At 47.7% G+C, this 25,170-nt stretch overlaps 1 protein-coding gene across 1 annotated transcript in view; it reads left to right on the forward strand.

Moving 5' to 3' along the window:
• Positions 1–426: 426 nt before the first annotated feature.
• Positions 427–25,170, forward strand: part of NOX5 (NADPH oxidase 5) — a 40,239-nt gene continuing 15,495 nt past the window's right edge. Inside the window, exons 1-10 of the mRNA XM_027553068.1 lie at positions 427–713; positions 7,386–7,509; positions 9,177–9,327; positions 13,601–13,811; positions 14,788–15,022; positions 16,362–16,515; positions 16,691–16,869; positions 18,052–18,234; positions 19,848–19,980; positions 23,520–23,662. Of these exons, the coding sequence (XP_027408869.1) occupies positions 664–713; positions 7,386–7,509; positions 9,177–9,327; positions 13,601–13,811; positions 14,788–15,022; positions 16,362–16,515; positions 16,691–16,869; positions 18,052–18,234; positions 19,848–19,980; positions 23,520–23,662 (1,563 nt within the window). The 5' untranslated portion in view covers positions 427–663. The remainder of the gene's footprint in view (positions 714–7,385; positions 7,510–9,176; positions 9,328–13,600; positions 13,812–14,787; positions 15,023–16,361; positions 16,516–16,690; positions 16,870–18,051; positions 18,235–19,847; positions 19,981–23,519; positions 23,663–25,170) is intronic.

A 25,170-nucleotide genomic window follows, 5' to 3' on the forward strand; every position in this document is an offset into this window, starting at 1 on the left:
TAACAAACAGAGCTTGCAGACCACCGATTTCCCCCAGACCCCTTGGACAGAAACCCCTTACAGATGAGTGTTCCAACTTATTTTTACACAGGATACTGGGTCCGAGTTGCACTCCCCACATGGTTAAATGCAATCTCCAGATTGAATTCTTGCCGAGCCTCCTGGACATGTTACTTCACTTCTCTGAGCTTCACTTTCCACATCAGCAGAGTGATGATGCTAACACCCCCAAGCAGGGCTGAGTTACATATTCAGTCAGGCACCATGTGTGAAGTCCTCAGCATTTTTGTTGGTAACTGATGGGACTGTGGGCCATGAAGTCTCATGGAGCACTTTTTTTCATGGTGCATTTCTAGATCTCCTACCTGCCCAGTCTCCTTGAGGGAGGGAAGGTGGAAGGTACTGGACTGGATGGAACATAGCCCACATCATTCCCAGGAAAAGGCTTTCCCTACTCTGTACCAGGCTTCCTTCATAAAATTTCTCTGAAACAACCTGGCCACCAGCCTGCACATGACTCAGTGAGCAGCTGTGGGTGTGAGCAGCTTTTTAGAAAAGGCAGGAAGAGTAGCTGGGGAGAGATAAACTGTGGGCTTCAGGACGCAGGCTGCTATACGGACAGCAGCCTTTCCGGGACCTGTGGTCTAAAAGACAGCGAAGAAGATGAGCGCGCCAGGAGACCCAGCCTGGACAGACTCTGAAGGCTTCAGAGGGTGAGTGGCTCATTTGTCTCACTTTCCATGCCAGGGACAAGGGAAAGGCAGGAGTGCTTATTCTTTTGGGGGTCCGCAAAGGGTAGACTACCTGTGGCAGAAGTAAGGAGACCTGAGCATGCTTTTGTCTGGTTGCTAGCAAGCTGTACAATCTTGAGCAAGTCACCTGCCCTCTTCTGGGCGTGTTTTCTCACCTATAAAATAAGCAACTGGCCAAATCTAATAACCAGACTAATAACCATACCTAACATTTGTGCAGTGTTCACCAGTTTCACTTTTGAAATAGAATCTCATTGGGTCCGCGTGGCAACCCTTGGTTGAAGGACTGACTGTCACATTTACAGGCGAAGAGGGCTTCCCAGGTGGCACTGCTGCTGCTGCTGCTGCTGCTAAGTCGCTTCAGCCGTGTCCGACTCTGTGCGACCCCATAGACGGCAGCCCACCAGGCTCCCCCATCCCTGGGATTCTCCAGGCAAGAACACTGGAGTGGGTTGCCATTTCCTTCTCCAGTGCATGAAAGTGAAAAGTGAAAGTGAGGTCGCTCAGTTGTGTCCGACTCTGTGCGACCCCATGGACTATAGCCCACCAGGCTCCTCCACCCATGGGATTTTCCAGGCAAGAGTACTGGTGATTAAAAAAAAAAAAAAAAAAAAAACCCACCTGCCAATGCAGAAGACGTAAGAGACATGGGTTCAGTTCCTGGGGTGGGAAGATCCCCAGGAGAAGGAAATGGCAACCCACTCCAATATTCTTGCCTTGAGAACCCCATGAACAGAGGAGCGTGGCGGGCTACAGTCCATGGGTTTGCCAAGGGCTGGACACAGCTGAAGTGACTTAGCACACACGAACACACAGATGAGGACACTATCACACACTGGGGCCAGTGGACCTAAGAACCTGGTCTCCTGGGGACAGTTCTGGCCTCTCATCAGCACCAGCTTCCCCTTGAGCTCTGAAACCTGCAGATTCCCGGTTTCTTGTTGAGGACCACCTCCTTTTCCCCACCCTTCCTCACTCTTTACGTCCCACCAGTTGTCTCTTCCCCAGCCCCTTTGCAGAGTTTCCTTTCTCATCCTGTAGGCCAGGCACACTAATATTTCTGAGACGAGAGAGGTTAACATTGGATACCCTGCCCCCATGCTCCCTAGGTTAGCCGTTGTGTGCAGCCTGTTTCCTAGAATTCGCTCTGCTTTGTGGAATGTCTTCCTGTGGGGTCCCAAGAGAAGTAGTAGGTGAGGCTGTTCAACCCTCAGGGCCTTGCTTCTCCAGGTGTGAGCCTGGGCCACGTTGTGTGGGTCACAGACAGTCAGGGTGCTGCTTACATATGCAGATTCCTGGGCCCTGCTCCGAATTTGGTGAGTCAGAATGGGCATTTCACCAGCTTCCCCTTTTTCTGACAAGCACTAACCAGGGTCTGAGAACCATGCTCTTAGGAGACTGCCCTGTTGGGCTGCAGAGGGCTATTGATAGACTTCTTAGAAGTGAACCACACTTATATTACTAAAGTAAGTCCTTCCTGATAATGATGATCATTGATTTTTACTTTCTGGCATTGCCATGTGGCATGTGAGATCTTAGTTCCTTGATCAGGGATCGAACTCTCACCCCTGTAGTGGAAGCTTGGAGCCTTAATCACTGGACCACCAGAGAAGTCCCTAATTTTTTAAGTAAACTTTAGGATTTAACTAGGTTATATTTTAGAGTTTTGTATCTCTGTAAGTGAAACTTGTTTAGAATTTTCTCTTTTCGCATGCTGTCTTCAGTGGGATTGGGTAATGCTAGCTTTGTAAAATAAACTAGAAAATGATGGTAAAATAATCTTACCGTCATTTTCTACAATCTGAGATGGTTTGACATTGAACTTTTTTTCTGAAGATTAGAGAAAGCTCAACTGTGAAAACAAGCTGGGCCTGACATTACTTTAAATGTTGACATTTAACCCTCTTACTAACTCTTTAAATGATTATTTGTCTGTTCAGAGTGTTACTTCTTGAAATCAATTCATTTCTCTATGTTCACCAATCAGTTGCACACAATACTCGTATTTCTGTTGCTGTTTTCTGGATTCTATTGCCTTTCTCAATATTAATATTTTATTTTTTCACTTTCTCTAATCATGCTTTCTTACTTAGTATTTTCATAGAACCAACTTGTTTTTTTCACTATGTGCATGCATGCTTATTCACTCAGTCATGTCCGACTGTTTGTGACTCCATGGACTGTTTGTGACTCCAGTAGCCTTCTAGGCTCCTCTGTTCATGGGATTCTTGAGGCAAGAATACTGGGGTGGGTAGCCATTCCCTTCTTTAGAGGATCTTGCTAACTCAGGGAACAAACCTGGTTCACCTGCATTGCAGGTGGATTCTTTACCATCTGAGCCACCAGGGAAGAAGCCCTTTTTTCACTATACTGAGGGATAATTCACTTTTCACTTTCATGCATTGGAGAAGGAAATGGCAACCCACTCCAGTGTTCTTGCCTGGAGAATCCCAGGGACGGGGGAGCCTGGTGGGCTGCCATCTATGGGGTTGCACAGAGTCAGACACAACTGAAGTGACTAAGCAGCAGCAGCAGAGGGATAATTGATGTACTTTTATTAAAATGAACAATTTGATGAGTATTGACATATGCATAATATTATAATGCATATAATCCCTTATGATTATATAGTGGAAGTGAGAAATAGATTTAAGGGCCTAGATCTGATAGATAGAGTGCCTGATGAACTATGGATGGAGGTTCGTGACATCGTACAGGAGACCGGGATCAAGACCATCCCCATGGAAAAGAAATGCAAAAAAGCAAAATGGCTGTCTGGGAAGGCCTTACAAATAGCTGTGAAAAGAAGAGAAGCAAAAAGCAAAAGAGGAAAGGAAAGATATAAGCATCTGAATGCAGAGTTCCAAAGAATAGCAAGAAGAGATAAGAAAGCCTTCTTCAGCGATTAATGCGAAGAAATAGAGGAAAACAACAGAATGGGAAACACTAGAGATCTCTTCAAGAAAATTAGAGATACCAAGGGAATATTTCATGCAAAGATGGGCTCGATAAAGGACAGAAATGGTATGCACGTAACAGAAGCAGAAGATATTAAGAAGAGGTGGCAAGAATACACAGAAGAACTGTACAAAAAAGATCTTCACGACCCAGATAATCATGATGGTGTGATCACTGACCTAGAGCCAGACATCCTGGATGTGAAGTCAAGTGGGCCTTAGAAAGCATCACTACAAACAAAGCTAGTGGAGGTGAGGGAATTCAAGTTGAGCTATTTCAAATCTTGAAAGATGATGCTGTGAAAGTGCTGCACTCAATATGCCAGCAAATTTGGAAAACTCAGCAGTGGCCACAGGACTGGAAAAGGTCAGTTTTCATTCCAATCCCAAAGAAAGGCAATGCCAAAGAATACTCAAACTACCCCACAATTGCACTCATCTCACACGCTAGTAAAATTCTCCATGCCAGGCTTCAGCAATACATGAACCGTGAACTTCCAGATGTTCAAGCTGGTTTTAGAAAAGGCAGAGGAACCAGAGATCAAATTGCCAACATCCGCTGGATCATGGAAAAAGCAAGAGTTCCAGAAAAACATCTATTTCTGTTTTATTGACTATGCCAAAGCCTTTGACTGTGTGGATCACAATAAACTGTGGAAAATTCTGAAAGAGATGGGAATACCAGACCACCTGACCTGCCTCTTGAGAAACCTATATGCAGATCAGGAAGCAACAGTTAGAACTGGACATGGAACAACAGACTGGTTCCAAATAGGAAAAGGAGTACGTCAAGGCTGTATATTGTCACTCTGCTTATTTAACTTATATGCAGAGTACATCATGAGAAACGCTGGACTGGAAGAAGCACAAGCTGGAATCAAGATTGCCGGGAGAAATCTCAATAACCTCAGATATGCAGATCACATCACCCTTATGGCAGAAAGTGAAGAAAACTCAAAAGCCTCTTGATGAAAGTGAAAGAGGAGAGTGAAAAAGTTGGCTTAAAGCTCAACATTCAGAAAACGAAGATCATGGCATCTGGTCCCATCACTTCATGGGAAATAGATGGGGAAACAGTGGGAACAGTGTCAGACTTTATTTTTTTGGGCTCCAAAATCACTGCAGATGGTGACTGCAGCCATGAAATTGAAAGACGCTTACTCCTTGGAAGGAAAGTTATGACCAACCTAGATAGCATATTCAAAAGCAGAGACATTACTTTGCCAACAAAGGTCCATCTAGTCAAGGCTATGGTTTTTCCAGTGGTCATGTATAGATGTGAGAGTTGGACTGTGAAGAAAGCTGAGCGCTGAAGAATTGATGCTTTTGAACTGTGGTGTTGGAGAAGACTCTTGAGAGTCCCTTGGACTGCAAGGAGATCCAACCGGTCCATTTAAAGGAGATCAATCCTGGGTGTTCTTTGGAAGGACTGATGCTAAAGCTGAAACTCCAGTACTTTGGCCACCTCATGCAAAGAGTTGACTCATTGGAAAAGACTCTGATGCTGGGAGGGATTGGGGGCAGGAGGAGAAGGCGACGACAGAGGATGAGATGGCTGGATGGCATCACCAACTCGATGGACATGAGTTTGAGTGAACTCCGTGAGATGGTGATGGACAGGGCGGCCTGGTGTGCTGCAGTTCATGGGGTCGCAAAGAGTCGGACACGACTGAGCGACTGAACTGAACTGCACTGAACTGACATATGCATGCATCTGTAAAACCATTTCTGTAACCAAAATCAGTTTATCTTTTGTTTTTTTTCTGTTTTCTAGTTTTTTAATTTCAGATTTTATACTTGAGTCTATCCTTCTATTCATGTATGTGTGTGATTTATTCTTTTTCTAGTGTCTTAAGTGAAAGTTAGCCCATTTATTTCATTTTTGTAAAGGTTATACTCCATTTATAGTTAACAATATTGGCTACATTCCCTGTGTTGTACACTATATCCTTGTAGCTTATTTTAAACATAGTAGTTTGTACCTCTTAACCCCTTACCTCTGTCTTTCCTGTCCACCCGTCCTCTCCCTATGGGTAAACACTAGTCTGTTCTCTATATCTGTGGATCTGTTTCTTTTCCATTATGTTCATAGTATGTTTTCGTTTTTACATTCCACATATAAGTGGTATCATAAAACATTTGTCTTTCTCTGACTCATTTCACTTTAACTCATTTATTTTTAACCTTATTTATATATATGATTAATTCTCATTTTTTGTGGTAGTTGTTTTCTGTAAAGTCACATTTCCTGAATGAGGAAATTCTGTACCTTTACTCCTAGGGGAAATAAATACAGGATTTGATTCCTCCCAGCTGATGAGCACAAAGTTTTCATATAATGATCAATACATAGTTTTGTTTTATGTGTGTTTCTGGTTAAAGATTCCTTTAAAAGCAGAAATTGTTGATTTGTTAACATCGACCTTATGGTCAACAGCACCAGAACTCGTGTCTGAACAAAGCGTATCTAACAATGTAACGTCTGCATAAGGCAGACCACAGCCTTTCGTGCTGAGGGACGCTAGGCAGTGCTTCATATTACTCCTGCGGGCCACTTTAAAGAGCGAAGTCACCAATGAAGAATGCAAAACTGTGAAACACACAGCACTAAATAGATTGTGGGAAAGCCGTTTGTTTGTAGTCTGAGCGCTGAGACAAGCAGGCAGACCGTCGCTTGTGTTGACCTCAACAGGAAACACGCACATCAAGCGACTCAAACGCATTCCCAGTTCACCCATGTCCACGGTGACCTCGGAAATGCTGCAAGGATCGATTTGGGGTTACAAATAAATTTTCCCAAATAGGCTTATTTCCATATATGGAATCTGCAGATAACGAAGATTGATTTAAAGTTATATTAAACCATGGGATATAGACAAAAGCCATTCTCACAAAGGAAGTTTAGAGAATAAGATGACATAAATTCTCACTCACTGACTCAAGTTTGGATTGCTGGGTTCTGATGCCACAGAAAGTGTTAATTTCTGTTCTCATCACAGTATAGTTAGCCCATCTGTGAGGGTTTAAGATGGCTGGTGCCCTTGTGACATTGCTGATACATCCTGGACCCGGAGAGTCAAGCTCTTGGTCTCAGCCCTCGCATGGCTTATACTTGAAATGTTCAGGCAGAGGGTGGAGGTTCTTGGGTTTGATGGGAAAAGCACTGGCCTTGGAGTTGACCTGCTGAATAAATTCTGCTAAATAACTGAAGTGCTCTAAGCCTGTTTCCGCCCTGTAAAATGTCTTAGGGAGGAAGGAAGCTCAGAGCAGTCGAGTATTTTACATTCGGTAACAAGGACCAAAGCAAAGAGTGAGTGGGAAGGATTCAGAACACAGTAAAGAACCAGGTAAATGTGAGGTGGGATGTCACGGTCACCATGTTAATAACACCCATGGAGCGAGCCATTCTCTGAACTTAAGCCCATAGTCTGCGGCCCAGTTCACTGGGGCCCTGTCATCCCAGAACCTAAAGAGACTTAAGCCTGGGTCAGCCAATGCCCTAGATGGAAGAAGAGACTTAAAGACATCAAGAAGCAGCTCCCACCCTGAAGCTAGTTCAACCACATGGGAAGCCCAAGACCCCAGCTGGAGGAAGACAGAGGTCCTGGGGCCACCGTGAGGCCTCCTGAGCCCTTGGACACCCCAAACACCCACACCTGTCTCCTTTGTCTCCCAGCACCATGAATGCCGAGGAGGATGCCAAGTGGCTTCAGTGGGTGACGCACCAGTTTAAGACCATTGCAGGAGAAGATGGGGAAATCAACCTGCAAGACTTCAAAAAAGCCCTGAAGGTGAAAGAGGCAAGTGTCTGCTCCAGAAGTGGGGACCCTGTGCTCATATTTTATAGAGGAGGAGCAATCTGGTTTGCAGGACACAGTACCTCACAAGGAAGGGAAAGTTGCTTCTCAGATTCCTCTGGGATTGAGGCTCTACTCCTTAGCAGGGCCAGAGGATATTTCTGTCTTTGTGGGGCCCTTCCATCAATGGTGGTAGCCATGGCCTCCTGGGATCTTCCAAACAACACATGAAGTAGCTTGTCAAATCTTAAGAAATATTATTGACCTTACATTTACTACCAGCCTCACGGGCAGAGGTGATGCCAAGACTTAAGTTTCCTGCCAATAAAACAAATTTTTCCACGGTTTGTATCCATTAAAGTCCTGTTTGCACTGCCACACCATCCCCAGTCCTCTCTCTCGGTGTCATGGATCCTCTGCCCATCCCCATAACAGCCTGCATGCCTGACAAAAAGTGGAGACATTAGCAGAGAGGAGGGTGGCGTGAGCCTGCAAACGCCAGCCTCTCCACAGGTGTCCTCTGGGCTGGCCTGTATCCTTGATGGGAGTGAGACAAGGAGCATTTGAATGCTCCTGTTTGGATGGGAGGGCCCCTCACTTGCTGGTACCAGGGGCACTGCTTTGAACTCTAAACACTGTATCCTTTCATAGTCAATATGGGGAAGGGAAAAAAGGCCTTCTGCCTAATAGGAGCTGTAAGATATCTTAAGATGAAGGCCATTCAGGATGGTAGAATGATATCGGGAGAGTGATAAAGGCATTACTAAAGGGACCCAGGTGAAAAAGAGTGAAGCCAAGGCGGGGTTGACTGCCCGCAATGAACCTCATGCTTGTGAACTTAGATCAGACACTAAAGCCCTCAGGCTCCTCTCCCTGCCTCAAGGAGCGGATCTCGGCGGATATCTATGACACTGACCCAGCCTGTCTTCTTAATTTCTGTGTTTTCAGTGCCTAACACAAGGCCTGCCTGGCAAGCAGGGGCTTCTGCAGATACGATTCTTGAATGAATGGATGGTTGAATGATGAATGGAGTGAGTGCACCAGCAACTGAGAACAAGTGCTGTTAAGAACAACTCTATATTAAGAACATTTAATTGTAGGCTATAGGCAGCCCAAACAACAAGGCAAAGACAGGTATTCAAGTGGCACCTTCTTTATAAATCCTTCCTGGCTTCACTGTCCCTCGGGGTCACCTTAAGGGGAAAAAGACAGGACCTGGGAGGAGCCTGCAGGGGGACACTCAATTTGACCTCTTACCCATGTTGAGTAAGGGGCCACCAGAGGTCTGGACTGCAAGGCTGATGAGAGTGGTGGGTTATGGAGACAGAGAGCCTATGCAAATTACCAGGCCCGAGAGCCAGAAGGGAGCCCAGGGCCCAGACACAAGCCTATCCTCACTCCAGGGATCTGAACAGTTCTACCAGAGCCCAGAGTTGTTCTCAGCTGACAGGATGGGCCATGGACGCTGTCCCCTAGTGTGGCTTCATTGGGCAGACCACAGGCTATTTTCAGTCACTTGAGTCCTCCCTGAATCCCACCACCCCATGGCATGCGTACACACACGCACACACGCACACACACACACACACACACACACACAGAGTGAATGAATTCCAAGCCCAGGCTCCATGGCCAATTTGTACCCATCTCCCGTCCTCCTCTGGCCACAGTCTTTCTTTGCTGAGAGATTCTTTGTCCTGTTTGACTCGGATGGAAGTGGCACCATCACACTTCAGGAGCTGCAGAAGGCACTGACCCTGCTTATCCACGGCAGCCCCATGGACAAACTCAAATTCCTCTTCCAGGTGTATGACGTCGACGGTAAGCATCCTTTGTGGGATGGGAGGAGGACTCAGAGGGAGGGACAAAGGGAACGGCCCGTCTCAGTGACTGCCCAGCACTGGGCCAGTGTCTCCAGGTGAGGCTGACAGCTTCCTTTCTCTCTCTCTCTGTGGGTTCCCTGCCCCGTCTCTGGTCCTCATCTCCCTTTTGTTGGGGGAGAGGGTGGGACACCGACAGGCAGACAAATGCCCTTGATTCAACTCACGAGAAGCCAGAACTTTCCTTTGTTATTTTCCATGTTTGAAAAAAGAAATTGGTTTGTTGCTTTTTAATAATAGTAATAGCCCACTATGAACATTTTAGGCAATATAGAATGGTTTAAAAAAGAAAGCAAAAATCACCCATTGCATTTTTCTATACTGCCTTATAACTGATTGCATATACACATTCATCACACATTTTTTAAAAACAAAATGGGATTATATACTATATACACTGCCTTTTTTCACTCAACAATATAAACAATTGTTCATATAAGACTGTATTGCTTTACAATATCATTTTTATTATAGTAAATAGTCATAATATTCAATTTATCACTTTAATCATTTTTAAGTGTATAGTTCAGAAGCATTAAGTAAATCCACATTGTTGTGTAACCATCACCACCATCTGTCTGCAGAACTTACTTGTTCATTTTTCCAGACCAACACTGTACCAACTAAACAATAACTCCTTACTCCCCCCTTTTCCAAGAATTTGACTATTCTAGCTACCTTATTGGAGAAGGCAATGGCACCCCACTCCAGTACTCTTGCCTGGAAAATCCCATGGATGGAGGAGCCTGGTAGGCTACAGTCCATGAGGTGGCTAAGAGTTGGACACGACTTAGTGACTTCACTTTCACTTTTCACTTTCATGCATTGGAGAAGGAAATGGCAACCCACTCCAGTGTTCTTGCCTGGAGAATCCCAGGGACAGAGGAGCCTGGTGGGCTGCCGTCTATGGGGTCCCACAGAGTTGACACGACTGACGTGACTTAGCAGCAGCAGCAGCAGCCTTATATAAGTGAAATTGTATAATAGCTGTCCTTTTGTAACTGGCTTATTTAACTTAGCATAATGTTCTCAAGGTTCACCCATGTTGCACCATGTGACAGGCTTTCATTATTTTTTTAAGACTGAATATGATCTGTTGTATGTATATACTACATTTTGTTTATCCATTCATTTGTCAATGGACACTTGGGTTGCTTCTACCTTTTGGCTATTGTGAATAATGCTGCTATAAATATGGGAGTACAAATATCTCTTCAAGACCCTGCTTTCGGTTCTTTTGGGCATGTACCCAAAAGTGGAATCACTGGATCACAGGACAAATTTTTTTTTTTGAGGAACTCCCATATTCTTTTCCACAGTGGTTGCACCATTTTCCATTCACACCAGCAATGCACAAAGGTTCCAGTTTCTCCGATACTTATACTTTTCTGTTGTTGTTGTTTTTTTTTTCTGATAACAGCTATCTAACAGGTATGAAGAGAAACTGAATGGAGTTATAGCATCATTTGTAGTGACTGTGTTATATGCCACTGTGTGACTTTGACCCTATGATTGCATGAAGCACAGCCTAGTAGTTAAGATCTCTGACTCTGAGACAAAGTTACCCAGGTTCAAATCTCAGCTCTACCAGTTGTTGACCCTGAACAACAACTTTCCTCAATCTTTCCCAGCATCAGGGACTTTACCAATGAGTTGGCTGTTCGCATCAGATGACCAAAATTACTTAACTTTTCCATGCTTTAATTTCCCCATGTATCACATGAAAATAATGATCATCATAATAGTACATACTTGTGAGGTTGATAGGATTAAATTAGTTATGTAAACTAAAAACAGTGCCTAGCTCAGGACACACCTTTACAGGGGTCAGTTGTTGCTTATTTACTCAAACACCATTTCCAAAATGGAGACTTCCATTGTTCTCCCTCCTTATTTTGGCATCATAAATGACACTGCAATAATTATCCTGGTTCTTACATCATTGGCAACTTTGTGGCTTAAAGAGTCTCTGAAAGCCTAGAATCATCAAAGGAAGTGGGTCTGAGTGGGAAAAAGGCACCCAGTGAGACTGGGGTGGTTGGTGAAGCCAGACTGGGCAGGCCGCAGAGGTCATGGTTTGGAGTCTCAGTACAATGAGTAAGCGGGGAGCCATTGACGAGCACTGAGTCACAGGGCTGGATTTGCATCTGGGAAAGCTCAACGCAGCTGCTGTTGTGCTCCTGGGCATGGTCCTCTGACCTATGGGGTTTCTCTAGGTCCTGTATGGTTTTGGCTATGAAAAAGGGCCTGTTATCACTTTGGAAGGACTTTGGAAGTCCAAATCAAGGAATTGTTTCTTTTAAAAGAGACATACAGACATCCATAGCCTTTTTGGATCAGATAGGGAAGGCTTCAACCCATCCTGTGCAATAGTTGGTCTTGGGGTTGGGGGCTCCCTCTTTCCAGGTTTTAAGAACCTGGTCCCTGGATTTATTTGTGAAGGAACGGTGCCTTCCTTTGCATTTTTAGTGGGAGCTTGCAGTGCCTTTTGGGCATAGTCATGGATCGCCTTCTGAACGTGTCCGAGATTAATAATATCTGGACACACCCTGGTTCACACCCTCATCCCTTAGAATTCGTCAGTAGTAAGCAAAGGCCTCCATAGGTCATTTCAAACGGGCTGAATCTCAGACTACTCCTGGGGGCTACATGGACCCTGAGGAGTGCGATAGGAAACAAGTTGGTCCAGGGTTCATGAGTTTCTTGGCAGAGCTTTACTAAGGTTTTCTTTAAAGTATGGTCCATGATGGCTCTTGCCCTGGGCTCTTGCCTAAGCTGAAGGACAGGAGGTGTGACTGCAGAGTGGTGTGCTAGACTCTGCATCATACTGTGATTACAGGCTTTGACTTCAGCCCAAGTATTGATCACAGCACCAATAAGACTTTCATTTATGTGTAGCTGCTTTCTTCCAAATACTGCATTGTTGTTGTTGTTGTTCGGTCACCCAGTTGTGTCTCTTTGTGACCCCATGGACTGCAACATGCCAGGCCTCCCTGTCCCTCGCCATCTCCTGAAGTTTGCTAAGTTCATGTCCATTGCATTGGAGATGCCATCCAGCCACCTCATGCTCTGACCCCCTCTTCTCCTCAGTCTTTCCCAGCATCAGGGACTTTACCAATGAGTCAGCTGTTCGCATCAGATGACCAAAATACCGGAGCTTCAGTTTCAGCATCAGTCCTTTCTGCTTTATAATTATCTATTATCCTTGAACCAATACTGAAAGGGAGGAATAATTAGCCCCATTTTAGAGATAAGCAAAGTTACAAGACTCTAAAGGACTTATAGCCCACCATCACACAGTAAGGGGCAGAAGCATATTGCTACCTCATGTGTGTCTACATCCAAAACAAGTCAAGAAATTTCTAATCAAGTGTCCTACTACTTATGAAGAATGAAAATATATACAGAAAAAAAAAAAAAAAGCCTCAGATCCCATCTCAGTTGATACAGTTGTTTCGCAAGTAAATTCCAGGATCCCTGTGGATACCCAAACCCATGGATGCTCAGGTCCTTTATATAAAATGTAGACATACAGTCGACCCTTGATAAGCTGTGGGTTCATGCATCCACAGATTCAACCAAGTGTGATAAAATTTGCAGATAAGGAACCCGTCTGTGCTGAGGGTCAACTGTACTTTTGGCTTCCTTTCCATACCACTCTAGCCACTCATGTTCACATAAGGTCACAACCCTGGACTTGAGGGACCAGCTGTGGCCTCTCAGGACAACATGGATGGATGAGCAGAATCTGCTACAAGTTGGGGAACAACGGGAAACCTCTTCACCACCACCTCATATATAATTCGCCTCTGAATAACTGGGGCTCTGGCCACATAGCTCCTTATAGATTAAGTAAGCAAGCGTATCTTCTGGGCAGATGGTCTTGGAAGTTGAGTGGTACTTAGAGAGGAGGCTGCGGATTCTAGAGGAAGGCATGCACTGGGGCCAAAGACTCTCCGTGCTTGGGAAGGTGTTGCCTCTGTTGAGCCTAGCAGTAGGGAGCCATGGAAGGTTTGTGAGCTGGAGGTGGCATATGTCCTTTGATTGCCTGGTCTTTACTCCTAAAGACATCAGGTTGGCAGAAACCTGAACGAACCGGAAGTTAACCCCATGATACAATGGTTGTGCAAGGCAGGGCGCGGTTTCCAAGTACAGAGTGAGGCGGGAGGGGCTGGGTGCGGGTCCCCAGTAGGCTTCATCTTCGCCTGAAACAGGCAGCGGCTCCATTGACGCCGACGAGCTGCGCACCGTGCTGCAGTCGTGCCTGTACGAGAGCGCCATCTCGCTGCCCAAGGAGAAGCTAGACCAGCTGACGCTGGCGCTCTTCGAGTCCGCCGATAAGGACTGCAGCAGCACCATCACTTTCGAGGAGCTCCGAGATGAGTTGCAGCGCTTCCCCGGGGTCCTGGAGAACCTGACCATCAGGTACCGCCCTGTCTGGTGCAGGGACACAGCCCGTGCCGGGATTAGACCCCAGCTGCGAAGTGTGGCCCGAGCACAAGGACGATCCCTCGGCCTGGCCCGGCCCGGCCCTGGTCGGCCCTGCCCAGCCCCACCTCTCGGGTTCCCTCCCTGGTCCAGCTTAGCTCCTCTGCCTGCTTTCTCTTGGGGCCAAAGGTCTGTCCTGCCCTCTGCAGGGCAGCTGTTGTCATGAGTGCATTTTCTACAGGGTTCCTTAAGAATCAACTCAATATTAAGCACCAACTATGTGCTGGGTATTTTTACAAGTGTATCATTGCATAGCATGGAAAAGGAAATTGCAGTTACACAGAGAATGAAGTAACAAAAAGACATTAAAGTTATTTCACCTGAAGTAACACACCTAGGAGCGCACAAATAATTAGCAAAGACAGTTATTTATTCAACTTGTTTGAGCAGCTACTCTGTACCAAGCCTTGTTCTCAGTAATGGCAGAGCTCTGCTGGGGCTGCATTCCGGGCTGAGACAGGTAATTTATACCAATAAACAAGTATATAAACTAGACAAGTACAAATTGATAGGCACTGTGGAGAAAGTAACATAAAAAGGGTGGAACAACAGGCCTAAGTTCGTCTGACTCCAAGTTCTGAATAGTGCCACTTTGTACTTCATTCTTTTTGTGTATTAACGTCAAAAATTTCTCAGATTCTTCCATCCATTATGATTGTCTCCCCACTCGAGGTAGTAAAAAAAAAAAAGCCGTGGATGTGGAATCAGACAGACAGGAGATTGATCCCAGTTCTACCTCGCTGTGTGACTGTAAGCAAGCCACTTGACCTCCCTTTCCTGATGTAAAAGGAAGCCGGCCTGTTTGCCCCGAGGCTCCCGAGAGTTAGTGGCTGCAGAGGGAGTGCGTCTCCAGGCTCCCACTCCGGTGGTCCCCGCCGCACCGCGTCCCTCTGAGTGGAGTCCTCTCTTACAGTGCTGCTCACTGGCTAACGCCTCCAGCTCCCCAGCGACACCGGCGCCAACCTCGCCTGCTGACCTCTGCCTACTGGCACAACCACCGCAGCCATGCGCTCTGCCTGGCCGTCTTCGTGGGCCTCCACGTGCTGCTGTTTGCCCTGGCAGCTAGTGCCTATCGGGCCTTCGGAGCCAGCGTCATGGTGGCCAAGGGCTGCGGCCAGTGCCTCAACTTTGACTGCAGCTTCATCGCGGTAGGGCTCTGTGGGCACAACGCAGGGAAGCAGGCAGGGGGACTGATGTAGGCTCCTCTCAGACTAAATGGCCCACGCATGGACACCTGCATTGGCAGCGCAGGATGGCACCTTAGAAATCCACTGGGCCAACACTCAGTGGTGGGGACTAAGGCTCAGGGAGGGGCAGTGAGTTGTCTGTTGTCACACAGCAGGTAAATAACACAGCTGGCGTTTTGTGTGCTTGCTATGTACCAGTCACAGTGCTAAGCACTCTCCATAGGGTTGTTGACCCTCACGATAACCCTATGGTGGACCCAGAGGAGGTCAGGCTAGCTCCTGTGCAGGGCTCCAGCCAGAAAGAGAATACTTCAAGAGGCCTTGAATGCCAGAACGTGATCCTCTGGACCAGAGCCTGAGGTCTCGAAGTGTATTTGATAACACACTTCTAAAACTGGAATGAAATAAAACCCAACAAAAATAAACAAAAAACAAAAACCTCTCCCAATTACCCAATATATGCTCCCTTATAATGGTAGGCATGCCCTGTTATTGTTAGCCAATAGGTTTAGGCACAATATAACTATAAGGCAAGGTTCATCATTAATGATCAGAGATGTACATCTCTAGTTCAAATACTCCTTTTGACACTATCATCTGCTTACTAGAGTGGGTTTTATTTTTAACCTCATAACTAGCTACAAAGAATTCACACCAGGAGTGGGAGATACATGACTCATTTTTGTGGTCACTTACTCTTGCCTTATTAACACTATTTTCAATCTGCATTTTCTCTGTAGGGAATCTTTTTAAGCTACTTGTCCTTTCTGAGGGGTAGTTAGCTTACTTAAGTTAAAAGCAGTTAATGTAACCCGCAAATTCACACAATAGGACAGGCATAAATTAAAGCAAATAAGTAAGGGAGAGGGTCCTCGCCATAAGCCCCTTAAAAAGTGCCGTCTCCCCTCAGGACATCTCAAAAACTACGTGGGACATGGTGCCTGTCTGACCTACGACTAAATGAGGACTCCATGTCTACACAGAGCCTAAATATTAGTAAAAGCTTATGTGCTTCCCACGTGTTGAGATAAAAGGAATATGAACATTCTTATAAGATTTTCTTCTTCCCTGCCCAGTTCTAGAGGTCCTACTTTGGGACCCCAGCTATGAATCTAGGGCAACAATCGAAGACTTGAGGGCGGGGGAGGTGGTAATGTCCCCTAGCCCCGCCCACCTGCCAGCCCCGCCCATCAGTAAGCACAGCCATCTCAGGGGGAGGCAGGGAGACACCTGCTGCCAAGGGGAAGGCCTCAGGTTAGAGAGCGAGCCAGATGGGCTCTCTGCCTCTTTGCTCGGCCAGGTGCTGATGCTCAGGCGCTGCCTCACGTGGCTGCGGGCCACGTGGCTGGCCCAGGTCCTGCCGCTGGACCACAACATCCAGTTCCACCAGCTTATGGGCTACGTGGTGGTTGGGCTCTCCCTCGTGCACACCGTGGCCCACGTGGTGAACTTCGGTGAGTAGCCTGGGGATGGGGTGGGGTAGGGATCTGGGCTTTCCACAAACCACTAATTTATGCCCCCCATGTGTCCCAATGGGCAGAGAAGGGTGTCCTGGATAAGCTGGATGGGGAGGTGGGAACCCCAACAGGAAGGTGCAGTGGGCCGAGCTTGTCTTGTGCTCGTCTCCAGCGCTCCAGGCTCAGTCTGAGACCAGCCCCTTCCAGTTTTGGGAACTCCTGCTCACCACGAGGCCTGGCATCGGCTGGGTCCACGGCTCGGCCTCCCCGACTGGCGTGGCTCTGCTCCTGCTGCTGCTTCTCATGTTCGCCTGCTCCAGCTCCTGTGTCCGCAGGAGTGGCCACTTTGAGGTGCCCCAGCCTTTCCCCTTTGCCTGGCCTATCTTGGGCTCCCACCTTCATTTCTTCCTTTTTTTTTTAAAAAAAAAATAATTTTTATTGGAGTATAGTTGGTTTGTATTTTTCAGCAAAGTGAGTCACCCACTTTCATTTCATGCTGTGCCCCCTCCAACTTACTCCAGAGCCCAGGAAGTTCCAGGTGGTTTGCATACTATGGACATGTGACTTGGGTTCTGCCACTGAACTGTGATGTATGTCTGGCAAGTGAAAATGTTCTGCTCTAGAAGATTCTACCTTTTTTTGCTGGCTTATCCTCTTGCTCTAAATTGGATTATAGGCTCAAGATGGCACAGAGAGGGAAAGAAACAAGCTGTTGAGAGTTCTAATCCCCACCCCACTCCTTATTGGTCATTCCACTGCCCTCATCTGTAAAGCGGAGCTGTGATTCTCTACCTTTGGAGTTATTTTAGAAATTAAATGAGATAATACAGGTGAAGTCAATAACTATACACACCTGGCATGTGGGTGCTCCACAGGTGTTAGGCCTAGCCTTGCTTCCCTCTCGCTAGCCTCCTGGAGATATAAAAGGTCCCAAAGGATCTAGTTTGGAGATTGTGTCCCCTGGACTGATTTGGTCATAGCAGAAATAGACATATATATATGTATACACACAATCAGCTACTCTGAGCCAGCAATGATCCATTGAAGTCATAATTGGCATCCTCACTTGACCCACGAGGAATCTGACTCACAGAAGTAACTTACCAGGCCGAGGCCACACAGCTAGTAGCAGAGCAGGTATTAAAACTTAGGGCTTTGCTCTTTCTTCTCTACTGCCAGAACATCATTGCTCTCTTTCCTTCCTTCCCCCCGAGAAAGGGTCAGTGGGTCGGGACACTGGTGCTGATGAGCCCATCAGAGGGGGCAGTCCACCCTGCCCAGAACACACCCAGGCAGATGTTCCAGGTGTTTGTCACTGGCGCCCAGAATCTTCACTTACAGACTCTCTGAGCCAGGCCCTCAGAACAAAGAGGCAACAAAGCTTCCCACCCCCAGTCTCCTACCCAAGCCTGTTCCCAGGAGAGGGTGTGTACGGCCAAGGCTCTGGGCACAGTCCTGGCTTTGAGGGTGACCGTGAACCTTGGCTCTGTCCCACCCCCATGCCGTGACCCCTTTACTCCCCCTCCCCCACAGGTGTTCTACTGGACCCACCTGTCCTACCTCCCCATGTGGCTCCTGCTCATCCTGCACGGGCCCAACTTCTGGAAGTGGCTGCTGGTCCCTGGCACGTTGTTCTTCCTGGAGAAAACTATCAGCCTGGCAGCATCCCGCATGGCGGCCCTGCACATCGTGGAAGTCAATCTCCTCCCTTCCAAGGTGCAAAGGGGGCCCAAGGAGCCAAGAGGTGTCCCAGGTGGTGGGGTGCAGCAGCTGGGTGCTCTGTTAGACCTCCACCCCCAGGAATAGGGAGCACAGTGGAGGAGACAAGCAAGTGCAAGACTTGGTCCTGCCCTGCAAGAGTGACACTTCTGGAAGGGGAATGTTGGGTAGGCAGGGCACTACTAAAGGCCAGGTGTGCGTAGAACGCCTTCAGTAAGTATAGATTACATGTCTGCAAGGGGCAGGCCCCGCGCTTGGTGACAGAGGTGCAGAGAAAGCGGAGGTACTCTTCTACTCTCCATAGACACACAGGATAGTAGGAGAGTCAGCCCTTTCATCAGTGCAGGGCTGTGTTGGCAAGAGAAGAAAATCTCAGGGGGCGTTAAACTCTTTGAGAGATCAGAGAAGCTTCAGAATGAGAGGGGAGCCGTCATACCGGGGTTTTGAGAGATGAATAGAAGTTTGTTGGATAGACAAGACCGGGAAGGGTATTGCTGGGAGAAGGAACAGCGTGGCAAAGGCAGAGAGTAATGCAAGGGCATACTGTACTGAAGGGACTACAAGTAATTTGGAGCCAAGGTGCAGGGAGAAGCTGGAGGGGTGGGCAGGGCCTAATGGTGAGTGGCCTCGCTCTGCAGACCGCAGGAACCCCTGAGCAGGGTGGGGAAAGGATGGTGGTATTGAGCTGGTGTATACTCCAGCTGGATTTCTTCAGTTGGTCTGTGGAAGATGGCTTAGAGAGGACCACTGGGGAGGCTGTTGCACATATGCAGATGAGAGCTCATGAGAGCCTTGACCCTGACCGGGGTGGGGAGGGGGCATATCACAGAAAGACTCGAGAGGTAGCTGGCTGCATTTGGGGTGGGGGTGTCGGGGGAGGAGTCTAGGCTGTCTTGCAGGTGTCTGAGTAATTGGGGCCATTTTTGGAGAAAGGGCAGGCAGTTCTGGAGGGCTTGACTCTGGACAACTTGAAAGTGAGGACACGGAAGCTGGATAAGAAACTGAGGTTTGTGTCTAGGCCCTGGCATCAGACAGAGTGGTTAGATTCAGATCCCATGGTTTCTTAGCTGGTGCTCTTGAGCAAGTCATTTAACCTCTCTAACTCAGCCTCTCCTCCGTAGAGTGGAGAAAGATGGACGTTCGTCTCAGGGAGTTGTCGTAAGGACTAGAGGCAGCACTTAAAGAGCTCCACACAGCTCTGGCACCTGTAAGTGCTCAGTAAACCGAAGTTACTCTCCAGGAGACTGTTGTATCCTGGAGGAAATGCCTGCTCCTGGTTGGAATGCCAGCCAAATGCCACAGCAGTTCCAGAAAAGGGGCTGGAGCAGTCAGGGGGCTTCACAGAGGAGGAGGGCCACACGGAAGCAGTATTTATTTACACCAGAAGAAGTGGGATCACACCATGAGCCCCGCTTCAGACACAGCCTGCCTCCCCTTCTCCTATTGCCACCTACCACCCATGTGCTGTATGTAGGGTGAGCCGCTGCTCAGGGACACAAAAGGTCAGGCTGGCCTGGGTGATGGTGGAAGAAGATGGCCCAGACTATGGTCCTGGGGCCCCTGGCAGCTCTGGGTCTGCACGGATGACTCTGGTCTCTTTCTCTCCCCAGGTCACTCATCTCCTCATCAAGAGGCCCCCTCTTTTCCACTACAGACCTGGTGACTACTTGTATCTGAACATCCCCAGCATTGCACGCTACGAGTGGCACCCCTTCACCATCAGCAGTGCTCCTGAGCAGAAAGGTAGGTCTGCACCAACTCCACCAGTCCCTCAGGGGGTATTACTGCATCCTTGCCATGTGCCAAGCAAGGCTGTGAACCAGGAACAGAGAGGCAAACAAGACCCGAGACACAAATTCGGCCTCCTGGATCTCCCTCTGGTACACGGGGGCAGATGTGCAGATGCTGACTAAGTGGGGTGATCGGGGCTCTACTGGCTTCTGTGAGGGTCACCGGGGAGGGCCTGATCTGGTGGGGGACGTGGGCAGGGTGGCACTGCAGCTGAACCTTGAAGGGTTTGTAGGAGTTTACTAGGTAGGGAAGGGCATCGGGGTGGAGGCAGAAGGGGAAGCATGAAACCCGCAAACATGGAAGGGTCTGATGTAGTTTGGGTTGAGGGTCAGGTAGAGTAGGGAGGAAGGAAGCAGAGGTGAGGGGAAGGAAGACAAGGTCAGAGAAAGGACCACAGTGGCTGGCAAAATTGATAAGAGCTAGTGTGGGGTCAGGAAGGTCTTTGAATGCAGAGTGAAAAGTGGAATGGTACAGGCAGTTGGGAGCCTGCAAGGGTCTTAAGCAAAGGAGTAGTGGCTCAGATGAAGGGGCACCAGGGCATTTCCAGAGGGCTGTGACAGGCATCCAGGCTTCCCCACTTCATGTGGGCATGAGACCTGGGGAGCCCCAAGGCAACAGAATCCGTCCCATGCTTCTCCCCCACCCCTGACCACTTCCATCCTCTGGGTGCCCAGCACCCACAGAACTACTCAGCCGACCCTCTCTTCACCCAGCTGTCCTCTGCCCCCTGCCCATGCATGTACCTGCGTGCCCGCCTTCTGGTCCTGGGCTGTTGGTGGGGTCACAACCTGGACCTCTGACCTCCAGGCCAGGCCAGGCCAGGGATTGGCCTTCCCATCTCAAGTGCTGCTTTTTTTTTTTTTTAATATTTATTTTTATTTGTCTGTTTGGTTGTATGGGGTCATAGTTGTGGGATGGGAAGTCTTAGTTGTGGCACATGCGATCTAGCTCCCTGACCAGGGACTGAACCCGGGCCCCTGCATTGGGAGCACGGAATGCACTGGACCACCGGGGAAGTCCCTCAAGAAGTGCTTCTGATGGAGGAGGTCTTCTATGGCCTATTGAAGCCAGACCGTTGCTTGGCTTCATGAGAGGTAAAGGTTTCTGGTTGCCGGGGTTCTCTGACCCTCCTCCATGAAAAGCTGTAGCTCCATTCAGGATGCCTCCCACCCCAGCCCAGGCCCCACCCCTGGCCCGGTTCCCACAGCTCAGGGCACAGACCCAAGGGCAGGGTTCCCCACAAGAAGCTGTACAACACCTGCCCTGGAATCACATGAGTGGTGGCCTGGATGTACAATGGGTTGGGGGTGAGAGTTAGAGGGGGTGGATTATTTTCTTCCTATTGTTATTTCCTTTTTTTTTTTTGCTGTTTCATAAAGAACAGATATGCTCCCGGAAAATTCAGACAGTATAGAAATATGTGCCAAAGAAAATTAAAATCCCTCAAATAATTCTACCCAAGGAAAAAACTATTGTCAATCATTTGGTGAATAGCTTTCCAGATCTTGATGTATCTCCATGAATAATCAGATATAGAGACAATTCTACATGTAAGGGATTATGGTTTTACATGTAAGGGATTACACTGTTTTGCTGTCCACTTTTTCTCCATGAATAATATGTCAGGAAGATCTTTGCATGTCAGTTCTTTTAAAAGAAGAACTTTTCCTTTTCATGGCTGCATGCTATTCCAGTGTATTAATAGTAATAGGATTATAATATAGATGTGTAATTTATTTGACCAGTTTTTTAAAGTATTTATTTATTTATGTGGCTGCTCTGGGTCTTAGCTGTGGCATGTGGGATCTAGTTCCCTGACCAGGGGTCAAATCTTGGCCCCCTGCGTTGGGAGTCTTAGCCACTGGACCTCTCTTGGGAAGTCCCTATTTGACCAATTCTTGAAGGGTTTCTTTAGGGTCTCTGCTTGGAATCTCTTAGTCCTGAGTCCCCTGCAGTAAATGAGTCCGCATGGGGGCTGGTAAATCCTCTGATTTTGTAGAGCTGGTTTCCAAGATCAGGAGTGGGACTTAAGCTGGCAACTCTGTCTGACTGAATTCAACTGACATTTAAGAGGCCTCCCCCATATGAGTCACTGTGTGAGGCAGTTCAGGGTGCATCTGTGCAGACAGGGCACAGCACAGCCCTTCTGCTGCTTTGCACCTTGAAGAGGGAGGAAGCGCCAGGGAGGCTCCTGGGAGCAGTGGTCCCAGGACCTGACTTTTTCAGTCCCCTCCTCACAAAGCTGTGAGAGCGTGAAAGTGAAAGCCCCTCAGTCATGTCTGACTCTCTGAGACCCCATGGACTATACAGTCCATGAAATTCTCCAGGCCAGAATACTGGAGTGGGTAGCCTTTCCCTTCTCCAGGAGATCTTCCCAATCCAGGGATAGAACCCAGGTCTCCAGCATTGCAGGCGGATTCTTTACCAGCTGAGCCACAAGGGAAGCCCTATGAGAGCATGCCTCACCTCATTCAGGAATGCAGATGGGCAAAAAAAAAAAAAAAATGGGACACCTTTGTTTTTACCAACCTCTGACTGAGCTTTAGCATTTTCTTCTAAATGCAGGTTACAAATCACAGTAGCATTACCAACCCCTGTGACTTTTTTGAAATGAAAACCATGGATTCTTCATATCGTGTTATGGTTGTTGTCCATACTTTGACATGTCATTCATGCTCATTGCTAATTCACATCTCCAGTGACCATGCAATTCCTGCTGCATCTCGTTATTTCATGTGTTAACAAAAAAGCACATGTATTTTAAAATCAAAATTTTTAAAAAATTTGTTTTGGTAACTCTCATTATAAATGGTTTCATTCATAATTTCTATATATATTATTCAAAGTATTTAAAAACCTTATTCCAAGAAGGAGTTTATCCTTGCCTTCACAGGACTGCCAAAAGAGTTCATGATTTTAAATAAAAGAAAAAGGATGAGAACTCCAGACCAGGAAGTCTCTTAAGGGGCCTCCTTGCTTTAATGTGTGTTCTTTCTGGTACCCCTCAACACCCTTCTACCAGTCATCCACTTAATAGGGAACCTAAGCAAACACCCCCTGTATCCCAGACACTGAGGGCAGTGAAAGCTATTGGCCCCACTATTGACTGAGCACCTAATGTGTGCAGAACCATTGACAGGCATCTCGTAGAATGTGGGAGAGAGATGGTCCCCAACCTTGGTAAGACCCTGGCTTGATGGAGGAGGCAAGGCCCCCACTTCTGGAGCCCCTAGTGTGCTCAGGGCCACTCTGACCCCTGCCTTGGCAGAGGAAACTGAGCCCTTAGGTTGACTTAACTGAGAAAGACTGCAAGGTCTGCACCAGAGAGGCCAGCTCTCCCAGTCTCATGGCTGTGGCTGCTAGTTTGGACCTTAGGAAGGGCGTTCAGAGGAGAGTGTAAGGGGTTGATGCCCAGTCCCTCCAGTGAGACAGGCCTGTCCCTGCCAGAGACCAGCACTGACCCCTTTCCTCCTGCCCTGTCTCTTGCTCAGACACCATCTGGCTACACATCCGGTCCCAGGGCCAGTGGACCAACAGGTTGTTTGAGTCCTTCAAGAAATCAGAGCCAGTGTTCTGTGGTTCCAAGAGGCTCTCGAGGAGGTTGGAGATGAAGAGGAGTCAGAGGAAGCCCCAGGTAAGTGACTGAAGGGGAGAAAGGGTCCACCACGTGACAAACCCATGGGGACCGGTTGCCTTCTTAGCTGGCAACTCCTGAGCACTTGTGAACACTGGCTGGAACTGCACAGAAGGTAGGTCAATTCAGAATGTGTGGTCCAAGAGCCTCCTTGAAGCCAGACCACACCTGATCCTTCCTGGTCCAGTGTGCTCCATTAGAAGGCAGGGGACAAGGCAAAGAGGGGGAAATTGAGATGAGAAAAATCCATCTCTACTTCTCTGCTCTAATACTTTCTAACTGTATGGACTTGGGCACACCTTTTAGCCTTACTAGCCTCAAGTTGTTCACCTATGAAATAGAGGTGGTTCCTGTCATTTGCTCTCCTTTCTAACATGATTGTTTTAAGGACCCGTGGAATGTATGCATGTAAAGTATTGCATGAACTGGGCAGCATGGTCCAGGTGGACCATTCATTATCCCCATCAGCACTACCACCACCACCATCATCATCACCACCATGAGTTTAACTATGTTTTGAGCCCTGATGAAACCCATACAATTGACAAGCTGCCATTGAATACAGGCTCTGGGAGGTTTGGGAGGAATGCAGAGAGATCAGAGCAGCACTTGAAGAAGCAGGAATCGATGTAGAAGGCTAAGGGTGCCTAAACGCTAGTAAGCTGTGCCACCAGGCCTGGAATCAGGTTAATATGTGGAAACCCTGCTGAAGGTCAAAGGGAGAGATTCCCCCAGGCCTGACCCAGCCCTGCCTTGCCCTTGTGGAATATAAAGTCCAGAGAAGAAAACCACGTGGAATCCTGCCTGGCTAGACCAGAGGGCCCTTCTAGAACAGTGCCAAGAGCAGAACTTTGGGAAATGGAGAAGTAGGTAGAAACAGACAGGGTGTTCTTTCCTGTTAATCAGGGGAAATCTCCTGAAGGAGGAAGCTGATTTTCAAAATCAGGTGAGTCCTGGCACACTGAGAATTGGTGGGTAGATATACTAAAAGCTGTGTTTCCTTGGGGTCTTAGGCACCACTGCCAAAGAGTAAATTGGCACAGACTCTCTGGTGGACAGTCTGGCTGTATGTGTCTGCATTTTAAGTATCTATCCACAGTGGCTTAAAAGTGAAAGTGTTGGTCGCTCAATCGGGTCTGACTCTTTGTGACCCCATGGACTGTAGCCCACCAGGCTCCTCTGTCCTTGGAATTCTCCAGGCAAGAATACTAGAGTGGGTAGACATTCACTTCGCCAGGGGATCTTCCCCACCCGGGGATGGAACCTGGGTCTCCCGCATTGCAGGCAGATTCTTCACCATCTGAGCTACCAGGGAAGCCTTCCTACCCAATGGCTTAGCAATACCATTTTTAGGAGTTTAATCCTAAAAAGCTATTTGGCCATGTATGCAAGCTCCTTAACCACTTCATTCCTTCAATTCACTTAGCAAATATTTAGGGCTTTCCTGGTAGCTCAACTGGTGAAGAATCCACCTACAATGCAGGAGACCTCAGTTTGATCCCTGGATT

Source organism: Bos indicus x Bos taurus, chromosome 10 (genome assembly GCF_003369695.1).
Source record: "Bos indicus x Bos taurus breed Angus x Brahman F1 hybrid chromosome 10, Bos_hybrid_MaternalHap_v2.0, whole genome shotgun sequence".
NCBI classification, from domain to species: domain Eukaryota; kingdom Metazoa; phylum Chordata; class Mammalia; order Artiodactyla; family Bovidae; genus Bos; species Bos indicus x Bos taurus.